The following is a 27,815-nucleotide window of genomic DNA, read 5'->3' on the forward strand; positions in this document are numbered from 1 at the left end:
ATCACTCACCATAGCACATACCCTCCCCAATGTCCATAACTCCACCACCCTCTCTCTACCCCCCCTCCCCACAGCCACCCTCAGTCTGTTTTATGACATTAAGAGTCTCTTATGGTTTGTCTCCCTCCCTATCCCATCTTGTTTCATTTATTCTTCTCCTATACCCCAAAACCCCCACGTTGCATCTCCACTTTCTCATATCGGGGAGATCATATGATTGACTAATTTCGCTAAGCATAATACCCTCTAGTTCCATCCACATCATCACAAATGGCAAGATTTCATTTCTTTTGATGGCTGCATAGTATTCCATTGTATATATATACCACATCTTCTTTACCCATTCATCTGTTGATGGACATCTAGGTTCTTTTCATAGGTTGGCTATTTGTGGACATTGCTGCTATAAACATTTGGGTGCATGTGTCCCTTCGGATCACTACGTTTGTATCTTTAGGGTAAATACCCAGTAGTACAATTGCTGCGTTGTAGGGTAGCTCTATTTTCAACTTTTTGAGGAACCTCCATGCTGTTTTCCAGAGTGGTTGCACCAGCTTGCATTCCCACCCAAAGGGAAGTTTTAAGCCATCTGAAATTTGTAAGATTTTATTTCTCTCTCAATTGCTCCCACACTTTGAGAATGATTAGGACAGTGTTGTTCATGGTAATTTTTACTTTGTTTCATAATTAGGCAAAAAAAAATCTCCTAAGCCATGTATAAATGGAATGATGCAGTGGCCATATTTCCCTTCTTTAAGATCAGATGTCTTGGATTGAGGTTTACAGCATATAGGTCCAAATCATGGTTTCTGTTTAAAAAAAAAATGAGGCCAGTCTAACTTATGATAAAAGAGGTTACTTATTTGGTAGGATTTATGAACATCCTAAGTGGCATCTAAAAGTTGAGCACAGGGATACCTGGGTGGCTCAGTCATTAAGCATCTGCCTTCAGCTCAGGTCACAATCCCAGGGTCCTGGGTTTGAGCCCCACATTGGGTTCTCTGCTCAGTGGAGAGCCTGGTTCTCTCTCCCACTCCCCCAGCTTGTCTTCCTTATCTCTCTCTGTCTCTCTCTGTCAAATAATGAATAAAATATCAAAAATAAATAAATAAATAAAAGTTGAGCACAAGACTGTATTTGCCTACATGTTCCAATATGACCACCCTAGAATCAAAGCAGACCCTGTTCACAGTGGCACCTGTCAAAGAGGCAGAAAAAGGGAAGGAGGAGGAGGCGCTGGGTGGATCAGTTGGCTGAGCGTCCAATTCTTGATTTCAGCGCAGGTCATGATCTCAGGGTTGTGAGATCAAGCCCCACACTGGGCTCCATGCTGGGCATAGTATGGAGTCTGCTTAAGATTCTCTCTCTCCCTCTCCCTCTGCCCTCCCCGCCCCTCCCCCTGCAGCTCTCACACACACACACTCTCCAAAAAAAGAAAAAAAGTTGTGGGCGGTTGAAAGAAGCGGAAACGTAGCTTAGAGAGAAATGCCTCAAAAGGCTCCTAAAGAGTCACAGTGATGGTCGTAGAACAGTATGAGTGATATAGTTCTATTTTTTAAAAAGCTAACAAACTACCTGTGGGCATGATCAGAAAAGAAGGATGCCCACCAAGCCATTAGCAGTTAGTTGGCAATTAGTGGTAGTTGGTTTACCTATACACATCTGTTTTGCTTTCTAATCCAATTATGTAGGGTATATAATTTTTGTTAATCTGCACATACTCTCTGCTGATGGAGGTCAGGTCAATAAAGGTCCCCAGAGCAGTGCTGCTTTGTGGGGGGTCCTCAGCTGGGGCTGGAAGGGGAGAGAAGCTGATAAGAATCAGCAGGGGGCTTTCTGTGGAGCTTTCCTGTGTTCCAGAAGGTGTGTCTTCAAACCCCAGGGCCTCGGCAGGAACAGGAGCAGGGCAACAGGGTGGTGGGGTTGGGGGAGCCACTGCACAGGGAAAAGAGGGCAGGGCAGTGCTCCCCACCCACACTGGCTCCAGATCTGCTGTCAGAGGCTCAGTTCCCCTAAACACTAGCTCCTACCGGGCTTGGGGAAAGCCAAGGCAGGCCAGGCCCCCTCTGTGACCTGGCAGATGCTGTCATACAGAACAGGGCGCCTGTCCAGGAGCAGAGGCCCAATCCAAAGCTCTGCTTCCCTCCCGTTTCAGTACATTCCCTTGCCGGTGCTATACGGAGTCTTCCTCTACATGGGTGTGGCCTCCCTCAATGGCATCCAGGTAAGGTTCTCACCACCCCACCTAGCCCCAGGCTACTCTGACCTGAGTCAGCTCTCCATGTCAGCTGCCATATTCCAGAAACCCCAAGTGCTCGCTTTCCCAGTTCAGTGGAGAAATAATGGTGATAAAGATACTACCAAGTACTTTGTGCCAAGTCAACTCACTACAGCAGGCCCTTCATAGGTGTTCTATAGTAAACTCTGTGTAAGTAGGTGCTGTGAAACCTATTTACAGACGAGGAAACAGGCTCAGGATTCCCACCCTGATGGGGCGGAGTCCAATGAGAATTTCACTACATCTCTCTTCTCTAAGCAGAAGAAAACGTTTTGTTGTTCTTCACTTAGCAGAATGTACCAGATGTCTTGGATATCTTCGTGTCACAGTTAGTTGCATTTTGGGAGCAGGGTTCACGTGTGGCTGTGTGGCCAGCTGCAGGGCCCTACGCCCAGGCAGGGCCCAGACCTCCTCCCCGAAGGGCTCCCTAAGTGTCCTCCTAGACCTGCAGCCCCCATCCTGGGTATTCTTAGTCCAGATAAGGGGCTACCTCCTATGAGACCCCACCACCTCCCACCTTTCCTGGTCCCAACCCCCCAGCAGGGCCACCTCCCTCCCAGGGTCCCCACTGCTGGCTGAGCCTCACACTCTCCGCCAGTTCTGGGAACGCTGCAAGCTCTTCCTCATGCCGGCCAAGCACCAGCCAGACCACGCCTTCCTGCGGCACGTGCCCCTGCGCCGGATCCACCTCTTCACGCTGGTGCAGATCCTCTGCCTGGCGGTGCTCTGGATCCTCAAGTCCACGGTGGCCGCCATCATCTTCCCGGTCATGGTAAGGTGGCACGGGCTCCCCAGCCCACTGCGATCACTGGGCCTGGGCAAGCGGGGCCGTCTGCTGGTGCAGATGGCTTGACGCTCTCCGGGTCACAGAGGCAAGCGCAGAACAAGAGATTTGGGTCGTGAGTCCAGGCCAGATAGAGAGGGAGGCACAGCGGGACCGTGAGGGAGCCTGGGGGTAATGCGTGGGGAAAGCCTGCAGGGCTGGACTGGCGGCCAGAGTGAGAACACAGAGGTGGGATCTGAAATGTGCCCACATGGGATTCTCAACCCTGGGTGACCATCAGACTTAATTGGAAGCTTTTTAAAACTGTGTGCCCAGGCCTCACCCCAGATCAATTAAATCGGTACCTCTTGGGGAAACCCAGGCATTGGTGTCTGTAGTTAGTCTGCAGGTGAGCACAAATGTGCGGTCAAGCTTGAGAACCACCACTCCAGGGCGTGGGAAATGGATCCTCCTCAGTAGGGCCCCCATGGGAGTTAGCAGTAACAAGGGGAAAGGAAAGGAAATTACAGTCAGGATTAGCATGTGTGGAGCGTTGTTTCATTTAGTCCACAGCAGCCTTAAAATACTACTCCTAATCCCATTTTACAGGTGAGAAAACAGAGGCTCTAGGGCACCTGCGTGGTTCAGTCAGTTAAGCCACTGCCTTCGGCTCGGGTCATGATCCCAGGGTCCTGGAAACGAGCCCCGCATCGGGCTCCCTGCTCAGCAGAGAGCCTGCTTCTCCCTCTCCCTCTCCCCCTGCTTGTGCTCTCTCTCTGTCAAATATATAAATAAAATCTTTAAAAAAAAGAAAACTGAGGCTCAGAGAACATGTGTGTGTGACCCAAATTCACTCTGTGGTTCTGAGTTTTGACAAATGCACAGATTAGTGGTTCCACAACCACAGTCATGATACGGAACAGTTCCATCATACCTAAAATTCCTTCATGCCATTTTTTTTTTAAGAGAGAGAGAAAGAGCGCATGCGCGACCGCAGGAGCAAGTAGGAGAGGGGCAGAGAGAATCTTAAGCAGGCTCCATGCCTGGCATGGAGCCTGACCGGGGGCTCAATCTCACGACCTGGGCTGAAATCAAGAGTCAGACACTTAACCCACAGAGCCACCCAGGCACCCCCGCCAGGCCATTTCTCTGCAGACCGTGTCTCTTCCTACCCCTGCCCCTCCCTAGCAACCACTAATTTGTTTTCAGAGCCAGGATTTTTAAGACTCAGGTCTGTCCAGCTCTCGAGCTCTGCTTGCTCCCAAGAAGCAGGTCAGTGAGGAGCCAGAGTTAAATCCAGCTGGCTCGTTTTCTTCCTGACTTCATTTAGTGGCCTGTTCTTGGTAGTGAAGGGACAATTATTTATAACTAGTTACCCTGGGCCATTAATGGAATTAATTATTGAAAGGCCAATATTTAATCCTTCCCCAAAGCACACATTTTTCCCCTTTTTGTGTATGCTGAGCAGAACCAAACTTTCTAGACTTTACTGTAAAAATTCTCAATATTCCAGAACATGTTATTCAGTGTACTTTATACTTGTTTTTTTTTAAGATTTTATTTATTTATTTGACAGATGGAGATCACAGAGAAGCAGGCAGAGAGAGAGGAGGAAGCAGGCTCCCTGCTGAGCAGAGAGCCCAATGCAGGGCTCGATCCCAGGACCCTGGGATCATGACCTGAGCTGAAGGCAGAGGCTCTAACCCACTGAGCCACCCAGGCGCCCCATACTTTATACTTATTAACAGAGATTGGCAGCCCTCAGAAATAGGGACAGAGGGACAGTGGGCCTCAAATCATGATCTCTGACCCAGAAGTACCAACATCTCCCGGGAGACTTGTTAGAGATGCAGATTCTCAGGCCCCAGACCCGCTGACTCAGGACCTCTGGCGGGGGGGTCCCCCAGCAGTGTATGGATTAACAAGCCCTTCGGGTGTTTTGATGGAAGGTCAAGTTTGAGGATCACTGATTTAAAGAATAACTATAGTAGTTCTATAGCCCTCGGTCTCTGCCTGGCTTCCCACTTCAGCTGTCATAGGCTCTGTCCCCCAGCTCAATGGTAGGCTTTGCCACTCAACTGAGGAAAGGCCAGTTGAGAGGAACCAAGATGGGCAGGTGGTAAATGATGGTTTGTCAGAGCTCTGAGATGGCTCCAAAGATACCAGGGAAAGTCCCTAAACATAGCTGTCTAAGGGAGAAAAAACAATGTCTGAGTTTGGGGCCTTGATCTCAGGGTTTTCTCTTAACTCTCACCACAGATCCTGGGCCTAATCATCGTTCGAAGACTTCTGGACCTCATCTTCTCCCAGCATGATCTGGCCTGGATTGACAACATCCTTCCAGAAAAGGAGAAGAAGGAGACAGATAAAAAGAAGAGAAGGAAAGGGGCCCATGAGGACAGTGATGAGGAGGTGGGGAGGATGTGAGCCCAGGGCTGAGGGAAGCAATGAAGAGACCCTCCCTCCACTTCTGCCCAGGCCAGGAAGAGGGTGGGCTCTCAGATGGCCAGCTGTGATCACCTGGTCCTAGTCCAGGATGAGCTGAGTCTTCTGCCTGTGTTGGTGTGGGGTGCCGAGAGCTTGTCTGCTTGTGGGAATAGCCTCAGAATGAACCCCTCCCCCAACCCAGGGAAAGGCTGGTTGTCACATCCATTCACTCCCAATTCTGTGAGCTCCCAGGGCTGTTATCAACAGCAGTTCAGGTCCTTGATGGGACAGGGCAGAAGACCTGGCTCCATCATGGGGGAGGTTATGAGGACTAACCTCCAAAGAATGGAATAGGTCTCAGGGGAAGAGTCTGATGGACACCAGTTAGTAGATTGGACTCCTAGACAGGTGGAAGGACTAGGAACAAGGTTTGCTTGACCTGCCCCTGGGGTATCAGAGAAGAAGGTGGGGAGAGAGGCAGATGTCCTCACTGAAAGGAGAATGGCTACATTCCCCAGATTCTGGGGACCACCTGGTTGCCCCATCTTTTCCTCTCCTGCTTCCTCCCCATCCCACCCCTAAAACACTCGGAGTCAACAGACAGGAAGCCAGTCCAGAACTAAGAGTAAGTCACAAAATGTGAAGCAGAAAGATCACCTAGTTCAAGTGCTCATTAGAGACGATGAAACAATCCTCCAAAACGGAAGTGGTTCACCCGAGATGGACATATGGCTAAATGTCTAAAAGGGAATTAAGAAAACTGTTCCTGACTTAAAAAAAAAATTATTATTTCTAAATTTTTTTTTTACTTGAGAAAGAGAGCAAGAGCAGGGAGAGGGGCAGAATGAGAGGGAGAAGCAGACTCCCCACTGAGCAGGGAGCCCCATGTGGGGCTTGATCCCAGGACCCTGAGATCAAGGCAGATGCTTAACCAAATGAGCTGAAGGCAGATGCTTAACCAAGTGAGCTCCCTAGGTGCCGTTTGTCCTAACTTAATCACTTCCAACATGCTAAGCTGCCCATGCCATCTAGCAACACACCTGGCTCCTGTTCTTCTGGGTCTAACCGGAACCCACGTCCCTGCATCCACCTGGAACTCTTCTAGTGATTTTGCTTTTTGTAGATCCAAGTTCATATGCAAATCCTTGCTGACTGGTGGCAGTCAGACCATCTTCTGATGGTAGTGATAGACCCAAACTCCCCTGGTCCTTAACTGCTTTCCTCTTCCAGGTAGGAAGAGGCCCATCATTCATTCACGTTTTTCATTGATGATTTAGATGGTTTGCAAGGACAGGCCTTGAGAACAAAGAAAACGAGAGTCTAAATGCCTTTTAAAGACAAATACTTACTCTTTCATTGATTCATTCAATAAATATTTGAGTGGCTACCACGTGCCAGGAACTATTCCAGGGTTGGGGAAAAGCATGATACATTCAATGGAAAAATGGGACTCAATTTGCACAAATTCATTTTACACGTCTTTACAGCAACACCAGCTATTGTGTGAGATTCACTCCTGAGAGATCGCTTACTATGATAGTTGACACTCTTCTGATCAATGTTCCTGGAACAGTTCTGTCCTGTTTAGGACAAAAGGCTATGATCACCCCCTCAGTGAGCCCCAGAGTGTTTGCAGTACCCAGTTTAGACTGGATGTAGAGAGGATGGTGGTTGGCACATTGTGGATGCGTGTATTTTCCATCTTGGCAAGAAAGTGAAAGCTGTTGTATTAGTGGTGTTTATCAGCTTTTCCCACTATTTCTCTCCAGCCCCAGTTCCCTTCTCCCTCAGTTATAAAGATTCCCATGGAAAGTGTCCAATCAGATCCCCAAAATGGTATCCACTGCATTGCCAGTAAGTAAACACATGGTGTCTCTCCCTTCCTACTTACTACTAATTCTCCACCTCTTCCTCCAAGGAATTTCCATCTTTAACTCAGGGGGACCTAATGGTCTTAGATGCTAGAGGACTCCTGTGGTAGGCAGAGTTCAGTGAGAACTGGGCCCCAAGGATTCAGACTTCAACCAATGGAATCCCCAAATCAAACCCTGCAGGTGCCCGAGTTCAAGCTTCACTTCCATTTAGGCAAAGCCCCTCAATCTTTCTTTTCCCCTGGTGCCTCCAGAGGCCTGTGGCGCCACCTGGCCCTCCCCTGAATTGTTTCAGACCACATCAATCCACACATGACCCATTGAGCCTCCCATGCTTTCCAGTGGTTGTTGAAAATGATTGAGGGTTCAAATCCAAGCTGAGTTGTTCCCTTTAGAGAAACAAGTAGCATAGCATTTGGATCATAAATTAGCAGGGAAGATCGTAGTGGTTGGGCTGTGATTTAATATGAACAACGAGCACCTTCCTCCTGCTGAAAGGGAGGCTGCCTGTAAGCATTGCTTACAAAGATCCTGTGGGGTTCTGCAGCTGCCTTTATGCCCTCCCAGCTTTGGTCCCCTACCAGAGGACAGTCCTGTTATCAAGACCATAGCCTATCCCCCAGAGTAATCAGGAAGCTCCCACTTGAGTCCTGACCTTCCTAGCATAGGGCTTGCCACTTTCCTAAAAGGCCCAGATTAAGATTCTGCCAGGGGATTCCTCGAGGGGCTTCCCATCACTCTCTCCATCATTGGTACCTCTTCTTTTTAAATTGCTAACTCTCCTTCCCATTTGTATACTTCCATCACCCTTTCTCACTCTGCCCTGGCCCTGCCCCACACCCACCTATCCTGGCTGAGAACCCTCTGGGGAAGGAGTAACTGAGCCAGAAGCCACCCATGAGGCCCCTGATTTCCTCTTGCGTAGTGTTGGCTGTGGGGATCGGAGAAGAGGAAGACAAGAGGGAAGCACTGGAGAAAGGTCTTCTCCAGTATCATCCTCAAACCGGCTCCACAACTGATGTTTTAATTTTCCTGCCAGGAAAAAGATCTTCCAGTTGGAGTTACTCATTCTGATTCTTCCTTCAGTGACTCAGAACTCGACCGAAGGTAATGGTCATGAAGTAGACTCCTTGGGTATCAGAGAAGAGACTAAGCAGTGGCCAGGAAGGTGGAGGGGCTAATTTCCCAGGTTAGCCAGTGTCTCCGGAAAAGGCCTTTACTTGTCCACCTTGGGAGACAGAGGGGGCTGGACCTGATTATTGGCGCCAAGTAACAAATCTCTCCTCTTACTGACATAACATGATTACAGTACACAAAGGTGTTCTACTTTAGAAAAGGAATCACAGAATACTATGTACAATTAAAAACACTGGGGAAAAAACAACAGAGAAAAACTACACATGACTTAAGCATGTATTATTGAATGCCAGGATAAATGAGCCCAAAGATCACACCACCAGTTTCTCCAGGACTATGTGGAATAAAGTAAGAGCATGGTTAATTAGCAAAGGTCAGAAACCTAATTAAATATCAAAGATTAAGTGGAGTGTGTGACTCCTGATCTCAGAGCTGTGAGTTCAACCCCCAGGTTGGGTGTAGAGATTCCTTTAAAAAAAAAAAAAGTAAATGGAGAGAACAGTCAAAAAAGATTCCCGGCCGTTTCCAGGGCTCCCTGTGCCAACTGTGATACCTTAGTGTTCTTAATGAGAAGCCAGGAAAAAAGTAGACAACTTGATGACTGAAAACAAGGACTCAAAAACGGAAGAGAAATCCAGGGGCAAGAAAGTCAGCCTCAGCTGTTACTGGGGAAGACAGTAGGGTGCTCCTACATGGTGCCCTAACCTGGATGGGCATCACTGTACTACATCACACGTGAGCAAGGCATAGTCTATCCCAAGCCTATAGGGAGATAAACCTCCAGATTTAGATGCACTCATCCAAGAGATTTTAGAAAACATGCACGAGATCATCTGAGTTAGAAGTCAAAGCTGTTACATTGCCAAGATGAGAAGAGAAACCCCATAACGAACCCCCGTAAGTAGTGAACCCAAGGCCACTCTAGCCCAGGAGTGTCATAGGGCTAAGTTACATCCCTGCCTGTCTTCTCATCCCACCTCCCCAGTCAAGGTCCCTACACCATTACACAAATGTCACCGATTTTTATATATAAAGGTGTTGGGAGAAAAGCAGTCTATCCCAACTTTTTAGTTTTAAGTAGCCTACACCAAATTGAACCTTTAACTGCCCCAATTTCAGTCCGTGGAGAGAAAACATGGACCAGGGTGGGGCATTTCCAATACAAACTTGGTACAGCTACACTGGTGTTTTACCAGCTATATGTAAGTAGGTGGGACCAGAGAGCACTGAAGAGGATTCCATTTCAGGAAGGGAAAGGCTCAGCAACATGATCTAGTTGAACGAAGATTAAGCATCTGAGGTCTACCAGGCATGATGCTTAATCCCTGGGAGCCTAGAGACAGGCCTACAAACAAAGACATACAGCTCCGTGTGCCAAGAACAAGGGAGTAGACATAAGAGAAAGTAGCGTCTAAGGGAGGGATCTGCCTTATCTGGAAAGACCAAGAATGATAAATAGGAGACTGTCAGGTACACAGAATAAAGAAGAAAAGTGACAAAAGAAGGGCAGTGCAGGCAGTGGGCACCTGCCTGAAATACCATTTGAAAATAGACACATGGCGAGGACTGCTGGGCTGGACGGGCAGTCAGACTAGAAGTAACCAGGAGTGCAAACATAAAAGGCCCCGACTGGCCAAACTAAGGAGCTTGGATTCTCTTACACAGTTGATCCCAAAAATTCACCTTGGTGGTCATGTGAAGACCGGGCAGAGACTCCCGGCGAGATTACCTCAGCAAAGCACAGTGAAGGCCAAGCAGAGGCTGCGGCTCGTTGCCCTGACGTTAAGAGTTCATAAGCAAGGATAAAACGACTTGCTTTAGAGCCCTGCTCTGGGGGATAGCGTGGAAAACACCGAGTACTGGATCAATCACTCTCCCTTCCCTCTTTTTCTCATTCAGCATCACATTGCACTTCAGAATTTCCTGTCCAGCTTCGCCTGCTTTCAACTATTCACAGAGCCCAGTGTTCATGGTGCCACAGGTGAAGATAGAGATGGAGTCCGACTGTGACCTCACAGACGTGGACAAATACGGAAGAGAGACTGACGGCGAGACCACCCTCTAGGATGCAGCTGCCCCTGGACAGGGCTTCATCTTCACTGTGGGAGGACACGGTTGCATCTTCACTGTGAGGCCTGGGTCAGGCCCCTGAACTTCTTCTCTGAGCCGGTTTCCCTATTTGCTGAGCAGACGGAGTCATTCCACTTGCTAGGAAACTGATCTATGGGTGAAAAGTACTACTTACATGCAAAGCTGTCTCCTTCTTTCTGTAGTTATAAAAAAACCAATATAAACATAATACCTTATTTTAAAATGCAGTCCAGGATAGGAATTATAACGTTTCTTGAAATGAAAACGATGCTTGCCTCCCAAAATATAGCTAAGATAAAGGGAGCAATAGCAAATTTTTATTGAAACAAATACCAGTTAGATTTTTTTTAAGCTTAGATTTTAAAGTATCTAGAAGGTCTTGAAAAAAACCATTAAAATACTCATACTTTAACAGACCAAAGTTGGAAAATTTGTTCTGCAACTTGACACACTAAGAAACACATAAAATGCCCTATCTCGTCTTCCCATTCATGCAGCTTTCTAAAGCTCCTACGACAAGTCTGCGCCATCTGCATGGGCTCTAGGCCCAGGGCCAGGACGGAAGTGTGACTAGAGCTTCCCCAGATTGAAAAGCCAGTGCCCAAAGTCTACCAAGGGAAAACCAACGCATGAGAGCGGGCAAATGTTTTCAAAATAAAATTGTTCTAGTTAAAATGAAACTCCCAACCACATTACATCCACAAAATGATCCTTTAAATTAGTATCACTGATTTTTCACAACCAGAATAAGACTTCTTTCTACTGTCGGGTTGGTCCTTCCTCCAAGTTTCCAATGACCTTGCTCCCAAAGTCAAACTCCCATCCACAGGACCATTGCATGTTAGGCAGTGCTAATGTAAAATGTTAGATTATAACTTTGCAGTATTAGATTAGTACTTTAAGGGCGCCTGGGTGGCTCAGTGGTTAAAGCCTCTGCCTTCAGCTCAGGTCATGATCCCAGGGTCCTGAGATCGAGCCCCGCATTGGGCTCTCTGCTCCACGGAGAGCCTGCTTCCTCCTCTCTCTCTGCCTTGCAGAGTCTGTCAAATAAATAAATAAAATCTTAAAAAAAAAAAAAAAGATTAGTACTTTAAAGGAATGATTGGAAGTTGGATAGATTAATAAGTCATTAATAAGGAAGCAAACCTTGTCCTCACGAAACTTATCAGTCTATCTTTAATCCCCACTTAACACCAACCTTATTTATTTAACACCCACTATGTGCCTGACAGCCACAGTGCAGCTGACATTTACTTTCTCCAAAACTACTACGGATTTCAATCTTGAGGAAATCACTTTGGTTGGTTACTATATTTACTCACGGTGACCAAAGCAGGTGCTTTTCTTCTTCACTCTTTTCTGTTTTTTAAAGACAAACGATACTAGATGAATAACACTTTGGGTATGAGGACAGCCAATTGCGCCTGCAATCCTCAGAGCTTCATACAGTGCCTGGTCCCTAGAAAACTGTGTTAAGTTAAATCTCAAAGCTCCCTTCTAAGGGATACTGTCAAGAGATAAAGCCCTACACCTCTCCTGCTTGTACTGATCGCAGCAAAATGACTTAGCTGCTCTCCAACGCAGAACCATCACTTGAATTTAAGGATAAATTCTGTATCTTCAGCTGCACCAATCCTGGAAGATCTAATAATCGACCCTTAACATTTCAATTTTAAAAGTTGGTAGATTTCCAATAGTACTTTGTCCAAATTAAACTGTAGAAATGTTATGGATTCAGAATAAATGTGCTTGATTAATCAAACAAGCTGGAAACTACAATGTTAATTTTGTTGTTGTTGTAAATTGATCACTGTAATTTTCACCTTATATGTCATTTATATTTTGTATATACATGAACATTTTAATTTTGACAGCTCTTAACAGGTTGACATATTGTTACTTCTCCACGTTGTGGGTCAGAACTTCTTTCCACTTGTAATTATAATTCAATAAAACTTAATCTTGTCTGCTCATCTTGCTCCATGTTTAATAATTTAGTCAGCAAACATGGGATATGGACATGAGCTGAATCTCGCTTACAAAAACATCTCCAGCAAACTATCCTCTTTCATACCCAGGAAACTATCAAAAGAGTGAAGTCAGCTCCCCATTGTTCTTTTCTTTCCACCTCAAGCTGCCTGGAGCAGGAGGATCTGTCTATCCAAATTACATCCCTGCCTGCCTTCTCATCCCACCTCCCCAAAATACTCAGCCCTGGTAGAGAAGAGAGAATACACAGGGACCTATCCCAGCCTCAAACTGTGCCCAGCAAATACCTTCCAATCTGTCAAATCAAACCCCCACATTGAAAAAGAAAAAATAATTGTATAGAAAGCAGGGAGCAGGGTGTCTGAAGGGAGGTTGTCAGCAGGCACGTCAAGAAGTCCTCTGTAAATCTAACAATGTGTAAATTCAACTTCATGGTTTAGAAAACACCCGGAATAAGCCTAACCACTTAAATGAATCTTGCAGATTAAGCTCCCAGCTTGGCACAGACTGAAAGGACTAGACTGGTTTCTCCACAGCACTTTGTTTAAGGCATAGGATTAGGGGTTACCAAATATAGGAATACTGACATCTGTTACATCCAACCAGAAAGATTAACTATGATTAGATCAAAATTAGAACAGAGGCGGGAAGATACAGTATTTTGCAGAACTCATTCCACACCAGTCAGAAGTGTTTTATTTAAAAAAAAAAAGAAAAAAAAAAGGCGCAAAACAAACAAAAAACCCTTTTAATCAGAAAGTCTGATTAAATTCAATATGAACTCAAGTTCTCAAAAACCCATTGGGGAAAGCCAACAGGTACATCAGCGAAAAAGCAGGCAGCTGCTAACAAGTCTTTGGTGGAAAAATAAGTTGCATACTTAAACAGGCTGCCCTAATCCTAATGATTATCAAGCCCAAGTTTTGTTTTTCAAAAATAGGTTTCAAGATATCCTGAGGAAACCAATACAGACACCCCCCAAGAGTACAAAGGTGTAACAGTGAATTTTAAGGATAGAGGAAAAGCCAAATACAACAACACACAAATAATCTATAAAATAAGTCTTTCAACCTTAGAGGAACATGGGAAAGCCTCATGAATATAACACACATGGGATGAGGACTGACAGCACGTGGAACTACCCTAAATATTTTCCCAATGACTAAGCCACGGAATGACAGCTCAGGACACCATTCACATGTAGTTTTACATACTATAGGTATGTAAATTACAGTAATTTTTTTTCTACTCAATTATCGTTTCTTCCTTTTGACTTTTTCCCTAATTTTCTCTAGCAACATTTTTCCTTTGGTTTGACTAGTTGAACTCAAAAGGTTTGGAACCTAAAGTGAGTATCAACTCTTATTGGAATAGCACTTGGGAAATGCAATCCTAGAAAAGGCAAATTTTAACTGAAGTGGCCTGACAAAGTTAAGCACCCGATCTTACTGGGGTGATGTCCTCCCCGTTTGTCACCAGGTGAAGTGCTTCTCTTGGCCGGCTCAGACGACCTAGCTGGAGGCCGGCTTGCTCTGTGGTGAGGTACGGCAGAGCCACACACACAGACACCCACCCAGTTCAGCTTTCAATAAATACAAAGCATCATTTTAAACCATTTCAGTAAAATAAATAAAAAATATTGCATTTCTATTGGCCTGTTTTGCCTCTTGGACTGGCTTGGAGTGATGTTTGTGACAAAAGACACAACAGTTAACTAGTTGCTACTCCACGCTCCTTAGGCTTCAATACTTCCTGATCTTCAAGCCTCAGCACCTTCTTTGCAGCAATAATGGTATTCTTCATCAGCATTGCCACAGTCATGGGACCAACACCCCCCGGGACTGGAGTGATGTAACCTGCTTTCTTTCTGACTCCTACATAGAAACAAGACGGGTATGCTCGGTCTTAATTCTGGCAAAGGAAATGTATGCATCTTAACGTACCATGGAAGAAGCATCCAAAGAAAAACCAAGAATATACATAAGCACCTTCATAAGCCTCAAACTCATTAAAAAATAAGTCATATCTATATCACTTAGGAGTAAAGGCTTTCGAATATACTAAAAAAAGAACATTCATGTAATAAGAGTTGTTCAATGAATATTTATACATCTAAATGACCTATAATTTACCCTCCAAACTTTTCCTTCATATTAAATCAGTTTAGGGGGCGCCTGGGTGGCTCAGTGGGTTAAAGCCTCTGCCTTCGGCTCAGGTCATGATCTCAGGGTCCTGGGATTGAGCCACGCATCGGGCTCTCTGCTCAGCAGGGATCCTGCTTCCTCCCTCTCTCTCTGCCTACTTGTGATCTCTGTCAAATAAATTAAATCAGTTTAGAAAGAAAAACCTCAAGGAGTTAACTATATGTGAGATATAACTATAATTATTATATTATTAATATTAACATATTACCAATTAATACCTACCTACAACATTTTCTTACTTTTACTCTCTTATTTCTATTATTTGACTATATTTATTTAACTATACTGTTTGCCCAAGCACCAAAGCAAAGTAATTTTCTGGAAAGTGAGAAGCAAGATTTTTTCTAACCTAATCTTAAAGGAAAAATACTTAGATACTTAGGCTTGTGTCTGGTTCCTTTATTAGAAATAGAAAACTAGAAATGGGTTTACCCTCCTAAAATTGAGATAAACATGATAGCTTAAGAACTGAAAGGAGAAACCTACTAGTATATTTCAAAATCCAGGAACGTGGCTCTTTCCTGGATCATTTTTAACATGCCAGGTCTGTGATCTCTCCCCTCAATGTGAAAACAATAAATCTGTAACACCTTCTAGGAAACTCAGTGGTTTCAGAAAGTCAATTCATTAAATTTTCAGACTTGTTGAAAGTGATGAAGTCATTTGAATTATGAAGTCACCTTAAGGAAAGAGCAAAACCTCCCTGAAAAGTTTATACCTGGTCCCCATAATTTTATGATATCAACAACTAAAATGGTCCTAGAATAACTGTAATTTAAGTTTGTCTTAATTCACGTGGATTACATTTTGAATTACCACAGTAATTGTTTTTTTTTTTCTTTTAATTTCTACCCCCAACGTGGGGCTCGAACTCACAACCCTGAGATCAAGAGACACATGCTCCACCAACTGAGCCACCCAGGTGCCCCAAGAGTAACATAAGTTAAAAGTAAATGATCTGTCCTAAATGTCCATTAAAGGTACTATTTACTGATTTTATATTTTAAGAAAATTATATCATTTACCTTCAAAATCCACATCTCCAACTAACTTGGGTTTAGCAGTGATGGGATCCTGAACTCTATTTATTCCCACATCGATGACTGCAGCTCCCTCCTTGATCATATCTGCTGTGATCAGATTTGGAATGCCTGCAAACCAGAGAGGAATGAGAGGAATGATCACTAGTCCTGAAAGGAAGATTCTACTTATCAGAGGCTTATCTGATTTCAGTTTTAAAAGACCTGGAAGAACTAATTAGCTTGTTTGATGAAAACCTGTAGAAACCATTAGCGAAGGAACCACTGAAACTTCATACAGTAAACAGACACATTCAGAGGTTTCTGAAGTAACATTCACCCATCAAGTCAAGATTGGAAAGCCAGAAACCAACGCCGCACACACGGTTCTCGCCTCATCTTTATGGGCCGCATACAGTATCACGGCTAGAAGAATGGTGAATGGGGTGGCAGGGAGGCAGGCAAATTCCAAACAGTCACTCTTCACCCTTCTGAGGTGAGGCCTCCCCTGCCTCCCTGGGGTTCTTACCTGCAGCGGACACCACGATGTCAGCAAGAACTGTGTGTTTCTTCAGTTGCTCTTTGGGAGTGTGTCGATGAGATATTGTAACAGTGGCATCACCTGGGGATTAAAAAATACATGTCTTGATTTCTGAATCAAAACTGAGATTGGATTAGAAGCAGGCAACCCATTTTAGAAATTCACCATCCCTGAAAAAGTAACTGACTTAATTCATGTACCATATTTTCTGGACAGCTAAGTACTAGTTACTTTTCAGCAATTAACACCATTTCTTTTTTTTTTTTTATTTAAATTCAATCAATTAACATAGAGTGTATTATTAGTTTCAGAAGTAGAGTTCAGTGATTTATCACTTATATATAACACCCAGTGCTCATTACAAGTGCCCTCCTTAATGCCCATCACCCAATTACCCCATCTCCCCTCCCACCTCCTTTCCAACAACCTTCCGTTTGTTCTCTACAGTCAAGAAGTCTTTTATGGTTTGTGTCCCTCTCTGATTTCATCTTATTTTATTTTTGCCTCCCGTTCCCTAGGACCCTGTTTTTGTCTCTTAAATTCCACATGACTGAAATCTTATGATAAATTTCTTTCTCTGACTTATTTCACTTAGCATAATACCTTCTAGTTCCATCCACATGATTGCAAACAGTAAGATCTCTTTTTTTTTTGATGGCTGAATAATAGTTCATTATATATATGTCACTTCTTCTTTACCCATTCATCTGTCAATGGACATCTGGGCTCTTTCCATAGTTTGGCTATTGTGGACATTGGGGTGCAAGTGCCCCTTCAGATCACTATGTTTGTAACCTTTGGGTAAATACCCAGTTTCTTATAACTTTTATCCCCTCATCCTAACTCTACCCTTTGGGATCATTTAAAATTAAATTTATTTATTCCTTATCATATTCAACAGTCTTTCATGAATTTTACCTTTCCTAAGCAAAATATCACTAGAATTATTCAAGGTTTAAAAAAATAAGTGTACTGAAAGGTATCTAAAAATACATAGTTTTGCCATTATTTCTGATATAATCATGTAAGGTCATGATAATCACATGTGATAACTCATTTCTGAGCTTTTTTCTCAGACAAATTATCAGAACCTGAGATAATAATATTTTATAGTCTTATCAAGTCAATCCTTTGCAATGGTCTAAGATATTTTTCTATCAAATTATACAGGATGGGCTACTATGAACTGTTTCTTAGTTCCAACTATCAAAGCCATAACTGAAAACGTCTAATTGCCTACAACCATACTTACACTCAAAACTCAAATATATTTGAGGCATGTCCATTTCTGTACTAGTTCCTAATAAATGAATATAAATAAAGTTTCAGGTGACAAGAGTTCAGCTTCTCCTAGAAAGATTACTCCCCAAATATCTGCTAACAAAATTATAGCAAATACAAATACAAAGTTTAACAAACACAGGACACCTTCTGAAGGTTCCCATATAAGCGAGCAGGGAACACTCTTCTGAAGGCCATTTCCTTACCTCCAGGGCGTTCGTGTGCCCCATCTGTGTGCAGCAGCATTGCAATGGGCATTCCAACATTTTTTGACCTCCCAGCCACAACCACATTCTTCCCTAGGGTTGGAATGCCTATGAAGAAATAATATATATTTACATGAAAAGAGCGCTAGACTATGTTAGAAGGAGCACCAAAGAAGGCAGACAGAGGGCCTAGGACATGAATCTGACCATGATAAGCAAGGGAGTTACTAAGCCTCATCAGTCAAGGAGGTCCCATCACTTGCTATACATCCTTAAGGCTAAAAGAACATGAGGAAAAGGACCCTGGAAGCTACAAAATACTACATGAGTGTGCACTATCAACGCAAAGAAACCTTATGTTTCCTTTACAGAGGCTTCTGGATTAAATAGCAACAAAGTCAACACAGGCAAACAATCAAAACAGGCAACCGCAGGGAGAGGCGGGCTTCAGGGGCAGGACTGGAGGACGTGTGGCCCAAGTGTCCACTCTGCGACTGTAGGCACTGTTACCAGTGGCGAGTACTGGTTTCATGATACTAACACAGACATACAACTATGGGATATACCTACCAGTTCGCTTAATTATTTCCCAGACACCCCATGGCGTAGCCGGTAACATGGAGTACTGGTCCAGACACATTCTCCCTACATTAATTACGTGAAAGCCATCCACATCCTTGTCTGGGGAAACAGCATTGCAGATTTTCCGCTCGTCGATGTGCTCTGAAACAGAGAGCAGAGCAGCAGCCTGAAGTCACTGTCACATAGTTTGCACCACCTGACACCAGCTTAGCTGGTTTATCATGCAAACCTGTTCCTCTTCCATGACTTGCCTCCGTGATTGACTTCTTCATCTGCACATCTGCACAGAAGGAATACACACCCAGCAAAGCCAAATGCCAACATCAAAGGCAGTATCCTCTTCTACAGCTGCTTCCCTCTGCTGCCATTTTGTATCAAGATCTCAACCCCAAGTCAAGGAGGAATTGGTATTCTGTGTAGGTCTGTGCATACCTAATAAAATATTCACTCTCCCGAGTTTACCTCCCCTTTAAGACAAACCCATAAGGGGCCGGGTGTATAAAGTAGCTAAGCATCCTCTACTCCTCAGAAATCATTCTAAGTGATAGAGTCCAAAACTCACCTGGAAGAGGCAGCTGAACAAGGAGGCCATCTACATCATCATCGTTATTTAGTTTATTGATTAAATTCAACAGTTCTTCCTCTGAAACTGTAGCTGGTTTCACAATTGTCTCACTGTTGATTCCTATGAGAAAATTCCAAGGTTAAAAAAGAAATCTCGGGGCACCTGGGTGGCTCAGTGGGTTAAGCCTCTGCCTTCGGCTCAGGTCATGATCCCAGGGTCTTGGGATCGGGCCCAGCATCGGGCTCTCTGCTCAGCAGGGAGCCTGCTCCCCGCCCCCCACCTCTCTCTGCCTGCTTGTGATCTCTGTCTGTCAAATAAATAAATAAACAAAAATCTAAAAAGAAAAGAAAAAAGAAATCTCGAGCATTTAATGAGCAATGCTATGCTGCCTGCCATGGTACTATAACACAGAGGTTCTGTATCTGTGGTAGCTAAAGAGCCTGGATCAGTTCTCAAAGCACCCAGAAAAGTAACTTCACAAATATACACACTAGAGAACGTTGTCTTGGCAATTAGCTGCATTTTTCTACACTATCCTCCTGAACCTCAATTTGGACAAGAAGACTGAGGCTCAGCAAAATTGAAACACAAGCCACATAGTGATGAAGGTGGTCCTTCCAGTTCTGGAGTCCATGTCCTTTCCACTGCACTGTGCTTCCTCCCAGTGTCTTAAAAAGCCACATCTTGCCATTTTCAAAGGTTCTAAAGCTTTTTCAAAGAAAAAGGCCTCAATCCTCAGTGATACCAAGGACTCATGGTCTGGTCAATGGCCCAGCCACCCCCAAGTGGTTTCACAGCCTTTCCGAAGGGAAGGGCATCAAGGACTCATAGAGGCAGAGCCAAGCCCACCTACCCCAGTTCTACCATCAGAGAGTCTGTGGTATAGCAAGACCTTGAACACGAACCTCCCATCACCTAGAACCTCAGTTTCTACATTCCAAACTCTAACCACTGCATGATTTTTTTTAAAGATGTATTTTTATTTATTTTAAAGACAGAGCATGCAAGCAGGGGGAGGGGCAGAGGGAGAGAGAGAGAGAGAGAGAGAGAGAGAAAATCCTCAAGTCGACTCCCTGCTGAATGTAGAGCCTGATGTGGGGCTCAATCCCAGGACCCTGAGACCATGACCTGAGCTGAAATCAAGAGTTAGCTGCTTAACCAACTGAGCCACTTAGTTGCCTCCCTCTGCACAATTTAATTGGCTTTGGACCCAGTTGGTAAAGAAGCCAAAAGCTATTTCCCAGAAGTCAGAGTCATTTCCTTCAAACCTAGGTTTTCTAGGCCATATCACTGAGACCTCCTCACCAAATCTCAAACATCTCAGCCAGACTCTCATTACTACTCAAGGAAAGCAAATGTAAACCATGTTCAAGGTCACTTATCCAATGTTCAGACTAAAGACAGAATTTAGCTTATATTCCAGAAGACACGGCGTGTACCAACCACTCCCATTCTAGTCTATAAGCCTCCCCAACAGATAGGCCTGATTTCTTTATGACCATATTCTGCCTACAGTTCAATCCCATCAGCCTCCTGTGCTTGAGCCTTCTGGTTAGAAGAAAAGAATCACGACTGCCAACGGAGTTTGTCTCAGATAAACTGCAATCTGACAGCAGTCGGGTCTGCGAGTGACACATACCCACTTCCGCAGCTGCCCGGGTCTTGTTGAGGACGTAGGAGTGACTTGCAGGATTCTCGCCCACCAGCACCACGCTCAGGTGCGGCCGCTTGTTGCCCGATGCCACCCATTCTTCCACCTCCTGCCGCACTTCCTGCTTGATCTGCTGGGCAAGTTTCCTTCCAGAGATGACGACAGCTTCATTTCTGCAGAAGGCAACCACAGTCACAACACCAAAAAGCTTACACTTTTGTGAAAAGTAAAAATTGGACTACCAAAAAAAAAAAAAAAAAAAAGTTATTAAATACCCCAAACTTAAAGAGTAGATTAAAACGCATGGTGCCTAAATTGAGGGTCAACGGAAATCTGAAGGGCAGTTTCAAAGTGGTTAATCTGTGTCCAGCCACATGTTTAGGAAGATAAAGTTGGCTGAAACGGTTACTATCATTACTCTGAAGCGTGGAGAGGGTGAGTGCCAGCTAGTACTTGGCAAAGCGGGCTCTCCTATCCAGCGGTCTGACTCCAGAATCCAGGCTCTCACCGCGACACCATCCTGCCCCCTGATCATTGACACATTGATAAACCTCCCCAAAAAAAGTTTTCCATTGTTTTAATTTGCATTGTTTTATTTGACCTGTCACCACTAGGTTAGTGTTTCCTATGTGCTTATATACAATTTTGTAGTTTGTGTTTTCCTGTGTTATTAGCATCCAGCCATATATTTCGAACCATTTCCCAGTTAAATCGATTGGCTTTTAATTTCTATGTGCTTCTAAATATATAAATTATGTTATGCAATTAAACCAACAGACTATGTTCTGGACAGGTCAGACCTCAAAATTACCATTGCTCCCCATAGCCCTCCTGGAGAAGACATTCTCAGTAAGAAGAAGGAGTTTCCATCCCATGGGTGGCCGTGTGCTCTACACCAGGACCCCAGTGACCCGCCCATATCTGACAGACCAGGAGTGAGTATCTGCCGCTAGGACAATTTCTAGGCTGGCCAGCGGTCCAGCTGATGTATAAGCTCAGTGCCACAGGGGCAGTGGTAGTTAACCAGACTGGGAAGAGCTTCTCCCTGAAACATATTCACACACTAGAACCATAGAGGACCTGCTGGTGGGAGGAGCAGAAGAAAGACTCTTATTCAGATAAGAGTCTTTCTCAGAAAAAAGTAGAGACAGAACAGTGACACCCAAAGTAGGACAGAGCAAGAGATGAGGAAACTGCTACTGATGGGGCAACGAGAAAACTCAGGGTCTAGAAGAACCTCCAGTTCCCAAAACCATGTTCTGATCCCTGAAAGACCACTTCTTCCCCATAAGGACTGTTTATGCAGCTCTTCCTGGGTTCTAATGTGGAACATTCCTGGTTTTCTTATTTCCATATATGTCCTTATAATAAAGTTCCCAATACTTTTTTTATTTTTATTTATTTATTTTTTTAAGTTCCCAATACTTAATGTAGGATGAGCATCTGCTCTTTAAGCATAAAGGTCTCAGTGGAAATGTCTTTCCCTTTCGTTTTCTTTCTGTCCCCACTATCATGAAGAATGCTTCAACCTCAAGACCAAGGAGACACACAATTATATGAAATATTGAAAAAATTTCCCCTTATAGAACATATTTAATTCTCAGGGATAACACCAAGATACTGGTTATCTTGTATGGTCAGATATGATTCATTCATTTTTTTTTTTTTTTAAGATTTTATTTTTAAGTAATCTCTACGCTCAACATGGGGCTTGAACTTACAACCCCATGATCAGCAGCTGGACGCTCCTCCTACTGAGCCAGCCAGGTGCCCCAAGTATGATTCATTCTTTTTTTTTTTTTTTTTAAAGATTTTATTTATTTATTTGACAGAGAGAGATCACAAGCAGGCAGAGAGGCAGGCAGAGAGACAGGAGGAAGCAGGCTCCCTGCTGAGCAGAGAGCCCGATGCGGGACTCGATCCCAGGACTCCGAGATCATGACCTGAGCCGAAGGCAGCGGCTTAACCCACTGAGCCACCCAGGTGCCCAGTATGATTCATTCTTAAGACCACTGCCGGGGTGCCTGCGTGGCTCAGTGGGTTAAAGCCTCTGCCTTCGGTTCAGGTCATGATCCCAGAGTCCTGGGATCGAGCCCCGCATCGGGTTCTCTGCTCAGTGGAGAGCTTGCTTCCCCCCTCCCCTCTGCCTGCCTCTCTGCCTACTTGTGATCTCTCTCTGTCAAATAAATAAAATCTTTAAAAAAAAAAAAAAAGACCACTGTTAATTAAAATGGAATTTTAAAGCTTCAACAGCATTTAAACCTTCCATGCTTCCTTTCCATTATGATTAAATACCTACTTTGAACCAGATTGAAATGTCTTGGATATAAAGCAGTAATTTTATATCTAAACTTTATCTTAATTTGTATTTGTTTCTTGGGGATATTAAAAAGATAAAATTTTATAGCAAACAATACATTTACCCAAATTTTGTGTAATGAAAGCAGCATAGCATAAAATATATACTAGCATTTCACATACACCCATGGTATATTAAGGAACTGAAAACATGTTAACATTCGCAAATCTATTTTAGAACTAGAGTTGAAGACTTCATTCAAAGGGCTTTGGACACACACACACGTCTGGCAATACTCCTGGGGAGCAGTTCCAGTCCAGAAACATATTCCCAACCTGGAACGCTGCCAAATGAAAGATTACTTTAAAAGAGCTTATGACAGTGATTTATATTCAATAAAATAACATATATAAAGTGCAAGGCATATATATTCAATAAAAATTAATTTTTTACTCTCTTCCTTTGGTTAGACTTACACACACAACACATATTCTTAATATATAATATATATATTTACTTACTCATAAGGATGTGTGTGTAAACATATACACATATATAAATATTCAATAAAGTCTTAAATTGCATTTCCTTAAAAAGTTCCTTTTGAGGGGGCACCTGGGTTCCTCAGTCAGTTAAGCATCAGCCTTCAGCTCAGGTCGTGATCTCAGGATTGTGTGCTAGGGCCCTGTCCGGCTCCACCCTTGTCTGTCTCCCTCTGTTCCTCCCCCACCTCTCCTCCCCTCTCTCAAATATTTTTTTTTAAAAAAACCGAAAGCAATGAACTTAGACAAAATGGTAGAAGCACATTTGGGTTAAGAATGATCTACTACAGTTAAGAACACAGGGTTCTGGAAGAACCCAGTGTTCCAAGTCCCAAAGGCAGGGTCTGGATGTTATGCCAATTAGGTTTTAAAAAAACCGTCAAAGAGCAACAAGAACCAAAAATAAAGCAACAACACAATGAGTATCTTCTGTAATATCAGCTGTTTTAGCCCTCCTCTGCACATACAACTCTGCAAAATTTGAAACACAGTCCTGCCAGAGAGTCATTACCTAATTTCCCATCATATCTTCTGCCAGAGGGCAGATAAAGTAACTGCTACCCCAAAAGAAACAGAGGCTCAGCTCAGTCCCACAGGGAATCCAAAATGTATTAACTATATTAGCTAACACTTATGTAGGAATTAGATGCTTTTCACAGATGTGTTTAATAATTCATTAAGATGACAAATGAGAATAAAATGAGTGAACAGACTAGAAAAAAGTCACAAGGACTGTTCAAGTAAAAATCAGAATTAAAATCCAACTCAGTAGCATCTTTGCCTTCCTAATTCAATAGCTTAGAGCACTGTCATTTTCCATAAAAACAATTATCAGGTCCATTTTACAATTCATGATCAAGTTATTCTGGAAAAGAGTTCGGTTATCTACTAATTAATTACACACAAAGAAGGATGGAACTAACATCTATTAAACATTAGGTATTTTGCTAAGAGTTTTACATGCATTACTCTCATTTACCTTGAGATTATTATAATAACTCGTATACAGAGGAGAAAGTGAGGACAGTAGAAACAAGATTCAAACACAAACCTCTGCCTCCAGCCTCCAAAGTCCATTTTTCCCCATACCCTAGTCTACTATAGTACTCTCTCTCCAACCATGAGTTTATGTTCCTGAAACCCTCCTCCCTCAAAAGAAATACATGCATACTCATAAAAGATATTACTGTTTTACAATTACTAGGCAGCAGTGATCAAAGCAATACAAGGGAACCATAAATACTACAGTATTGCCTTCAGAGATGTGGAAGCCTACTTGTTCATTCAGAAACGTTAGTGAAAGGAGGGCATCTGCTACTGGAGAGTGAACGAACTGGTCCAGTTTTCTAGATGAGTTAGAAGATCTTTACAAATGTCTTCAATCATGAAAGCCACAGGTACATGAGGCCAGAACTCAGGAAGGGAGCAACGGGGAGAACAGACAGTAGTAATGAGGGATGGGGCTGGAAAGGCAGGTCAGGGTCAGAACAAGGAAAGCCCTGAAGGTCCCGAGTCTTCAAGAAGGCATTAATCCGCATTCTGTGCTATGACAGCACCTTGGCAATGTTTCTAACATTTTTTTTTCACTGAGTAGAAAGTACACACACACACACACAAGGGGTTCTGCCCCTTGACAGGTGAGTTCCACTAGGAAAGAAGACTTACGATCATTTCTGAATTCACACAGCCTAGGGCAGTGCCTGGATGAAAGGGGCTGCTGTTACAAGGCTTAGCTCGCTGGCAATGCAAAAGCTCCAAAGATGGGCGAGAGAGTGCGCAGATTTAGGGAGACAAATCACGGGCCCCCAGAGGACTCTTCAACCTAGGTTTAAGAATCGAAGTTTGAGGTCTAAAAGGATCAAGAAAAACCTATCATCTCCCTAAGAAAATGCAAGCAGAGAGCTCTTTCTCTCCTCCTCTCCGGAATTTTCCCTTCCTCAGCCTGGCAATGAGTAGTTCGGGGTGGACTGCATCAAAGCCCTGGTGACCGCAGCACATTTATTATCCTGGGAGGGTAAGGGGCAGCTTGAAGAGCTGCAGGAGCCACATCCATCTCCCGAAGGAGGAGGGAATAGCGGGTACCCGGCGAGCAAGCCGGCTCTGGGATTTCATCAGACTGCACCAACCCGGTCCGCCGCTAGGATCCCGACGCGCACGGAACGCTGCTCATTCAGAGCCCTTCCCCACGCGCCCCAAAGCGTATCCTCTGCTTGGCCAAGCGGCTCCGCAACACCGCCAAGGGAGGCCCGCTGGTTCTGGCCGGCACCTCCGCACTGTCCCACGTAGTAAATCCCGGAGCGCCAGAGCCCGCCTGCGCCTTCGCTCGGCACGGTGGGCCCCGTCCCGCCCACGGACTGGCCCAGAGAGAGGGCGACGCCCCGGGGCTGCGGAGACCGGCTCCCTCTGAAAGGCGGGCTCCGGGCATCAGCCCGCCCCATAGAGCGAGCGCTCAGGTCGCAGACTGCAGCCGCGCTCGGCTGCCACGTCGCCCCGTCACCGCCCGGGACTGAGATGCTCAGCAGAACGTCCCTCGGCGCCCCTCCGGAGCCCGGGCGGCACCCCACCCTCTGTTCCCCTCGGCTTTCGGCGCTGATCCAGCTCCCAGACCCCCTTACCGAACTACCGAGAGGTGGAAGGGGCGATGACGGAGGCGGCAGCTCTGTGCCGGCCGGAGCAGCCGGGTGGCCAACGTGGACACGACGGACACAGCAGCCATGACCCGCGCCGAGGTCCGCGCCAGGAGAGAAGCGCGCGCGCGGGTCGCGCAGTTATACTGCGGCCGCGTGGCAGGCCCCGCCTCCCGCCCGCACCCATTGGCCCCTTCCTAGGAAAGCCCTGCTTGTGATTGGAGCAAGAAGAGCCGGCGGCGAGGCCCTGGAAGGCTCAGAAGCCGCCGTAGCCTGCAGAGATTGGCGGAAGAAGGCAAGCCCCTGCGGGACGCCGCGGGTGTCACGGAAGCCTGGCTGGCCCGAGTGAGAGTTGGTTCATTCATTGCTTGAACGCGCCTACTGTGTGCCAGGCAGCGTAAAAAGTGGATAAAAAGACAAGCAGACAGAAGAATGATGGAGTTAGAAAGAAACCATTTGGCAAAATCATAGGAAAAACGGATCACCGTGGATGTCAAAACGACTGGATGAGGAACAGGGTATGTACTTACCAGGTTGCCAGATCTTGCAAGTAAAAATACGAAACACTCAATTAAATTTGAATTTTAGAGAAATAATTTAGGAGGAGGCGTCATACTTGTATTAGGGTAGTATTCGATGGTCATCTGCGATTAAAATTAAACTGTATTTTATCTGGCTACTCTTTTTGCATAGTGTCAAAGTATCTCTCCCACAAAATACTTATTAATAGTTAAAGGGGGAAATTGTAAATTTACAGCAGGGAAGCCTGAAAGTCATGACCTTAAATGAGTGATCAAAGTTAATACCACCAATAATGGAACAAACACGCGTTATCATGAAGAGGACACATCACTTCATAACTCTTCACAAGTCTGAAAATTGAATGAAGTGATTTTTTCCTAAACCATTAAGCCCCCTAAAAACTATTAAAGATTTTTCACTTACACACTGAGAAGAGAGAACACAGACCTGGAATATTAAAATGGCCTAGGAAAAAACCATAGTCCTGAAATTTTGGAAGATACTAGTGGATCTTAATCTAATCACAGGGAAATATCAGACAAGCCCAAAAAGAGTTATTTTACAAGACAAGCAGCCTGTACTCTTTGAAAAATGTCAAAGTCATGAAAAACAAAGCATGAGGAACTGTTCTAGATTTAGAGAAGTCTCGACATGACAAATGTAATGTGTGATTTGGAACCAAAAAATGTATCTTTCTTTCTCTTTATTTCATTTTTCTTTTTCCTTTCTCTTTGCTGTAAAGGATATTACAGGGCAATTGGCAAAATATTAATAAAGTCTTTAGATCAGCTAATAGCATGGTATCAGTGTTAATTTCTTGCTTTACCTAGCCATATTGTGGTTACATAAAAGAATGTACTTGCCTTTAGAAATAAAGAAACAGGGGCGCCTGGGTGGCTCAGTGGGTTAAGCCGCTGCCTTCGGCTCAGGTCATGATCTCAGAGTCCTGGGATCGAGCCCCGCATTGGGCTCTCTGCTCAGCAGGGAGCCTGCTTCCTCCTCTCTCTCTGCCTGCCTCTCTGCCTGCTTGTGATCTCTCTGTCAAATAAATAAATAAAATCTTTAAAAAAAAAAAAGAAAGAAACATCATGTCTTCAAATGCCTCAGAAAAAATATCTATATATATTAAAACATAGCATAATATAATACAGTTGACCTTTGAATAACAGGGGGGTTATGAGTGCACACCTCCTCATAGTCAAAAATCCTCATATCACTTT

General features: G+C 44.4%; 2 protein-coding genes across 9 annotated transcripts in view; one reads left to right on the forward strand and one right to left on the reverse strand.

Moving 5' to 3' along the window:
- SLC4A5 (solute carrier family 4 member 5) overlaps positions 1 to 11,586 on the forward strand; it is a 107,546-nt gene extending 95,960 nt beyond the window's left edge. For 6 of the 7 annotated variants that reach the window (XM_047745378.1, XM_047745383.1, XM_047745380.1 and 3 more), the window contains 5 exons: positions 2,156 to 2,224; positions 2,877 to 3,050; positions 5,301 to 5,453; positions 8,379 to 8,446; positions 10,376 to 11,586. In XM_047745378.1, coding sequence (XP_047601334.1) covers positions 2,156 to 2,224; positions 2,877 to 3,050; positions 5,301 to 5,453; positions 8,379 to 8,446; positions 10,376 to 10,541 — 630 coding nt within the window. In that variant the 3' untranslated portion in view covers positions 10,542 to 11,586. Of the gene's footprint in view, positions 1 to 2,155; positions 2,225 to 2,876; positions 3,051 to 5,300; positions 5,454 to 7,237; positions 7,323 to 8,378; positions 8,447 to 10,375 lie in introns of all 7 variants that reach the window. The other variant, XM_047745382.1, reaches the window with a different exon arrangement.
- Positions 11,587 to 13,229: 1,643 nt separating this feature from the next.
- Positions 13,230 to 26,209, reverse strand: MTHFD2 (methylenetetrahydrofolate dehydrogenase (NADP+ dependent) 2, methenyltetrahydrofolate cyclohydrolase). Of its 2 annotated transcripts, none has more exons than XM_047745386.1 (8): positions 26,062 to 26,209; positions 20,594 to 20,778; positions 18,952 to 19,074; positions 18,378 to 18,530; positions 17,808 to 17,915; positions 16,309 to 16,401; positions 15,786 to 15,911; positions 13,230 to 14,430 (listed from the first exon to the last, which is right to left on the reverse strand). In XM_047745386.1, exons 1-8 carry the CDS (start codon positions 26,160 to 26,162, stop codon positions 14,267 to 14,269), a joined length of 1,053 nt encoding a protein of 350 aa, XP_047601342.1. In that variant the 5' UTR covers positions 26,163 to 26,209; the 3' UTR covers positions 13,230 to 14,266. The 2 variants fall into 2 exon arrangements, with proteins under 2 accessions (XP_047601342.1, XP_047601343.1); XM_047745387.1 differs by lacking the exon at positions 13,230 to 14,430 and adding an exon at positions 15,169 to 15,440.
- Positions 26,210 to 27,815: the final 1,606 nt, after the last annotated feature.

This window comes from Lutra lutra, chromosome 9 (genome assembly GCF_902655055.1).
Source record: "Lutra lutra chromosome 9, mLutLut1.2, whole genome shotgun sequence".
NCBI classification, from domain to species: domain Eukaryota; kingdom Metazoa; phylum Chordata; class Mammalia; order Carnivora; family Mustelidae; genus Lutra; species Lutra lutra.

Coding starts and splice junctions, on each gene's coding strand:
- MTHFD2 (XM_047745386.1), bottom strand. CDS start 26,162: ATGGCTGCTGTGTCCGTCGTGTCCACGTTGGCCACCCGGCTGCTCCGG. Junction 16,402..17,807: donor GGCACACGAACGCCCTGGAG/GTAAGGAAATGG, acceptor TTTAATCCCCAG/GTGATGCCACTGTTACAATA. Junction 15,912..16,308: donor CATCGTGGTGTCCGCTGCAG/GTAAGAACCCCA, acceptor TCTGGTTTGCAG/GCATTCCAAATCTGATCACA.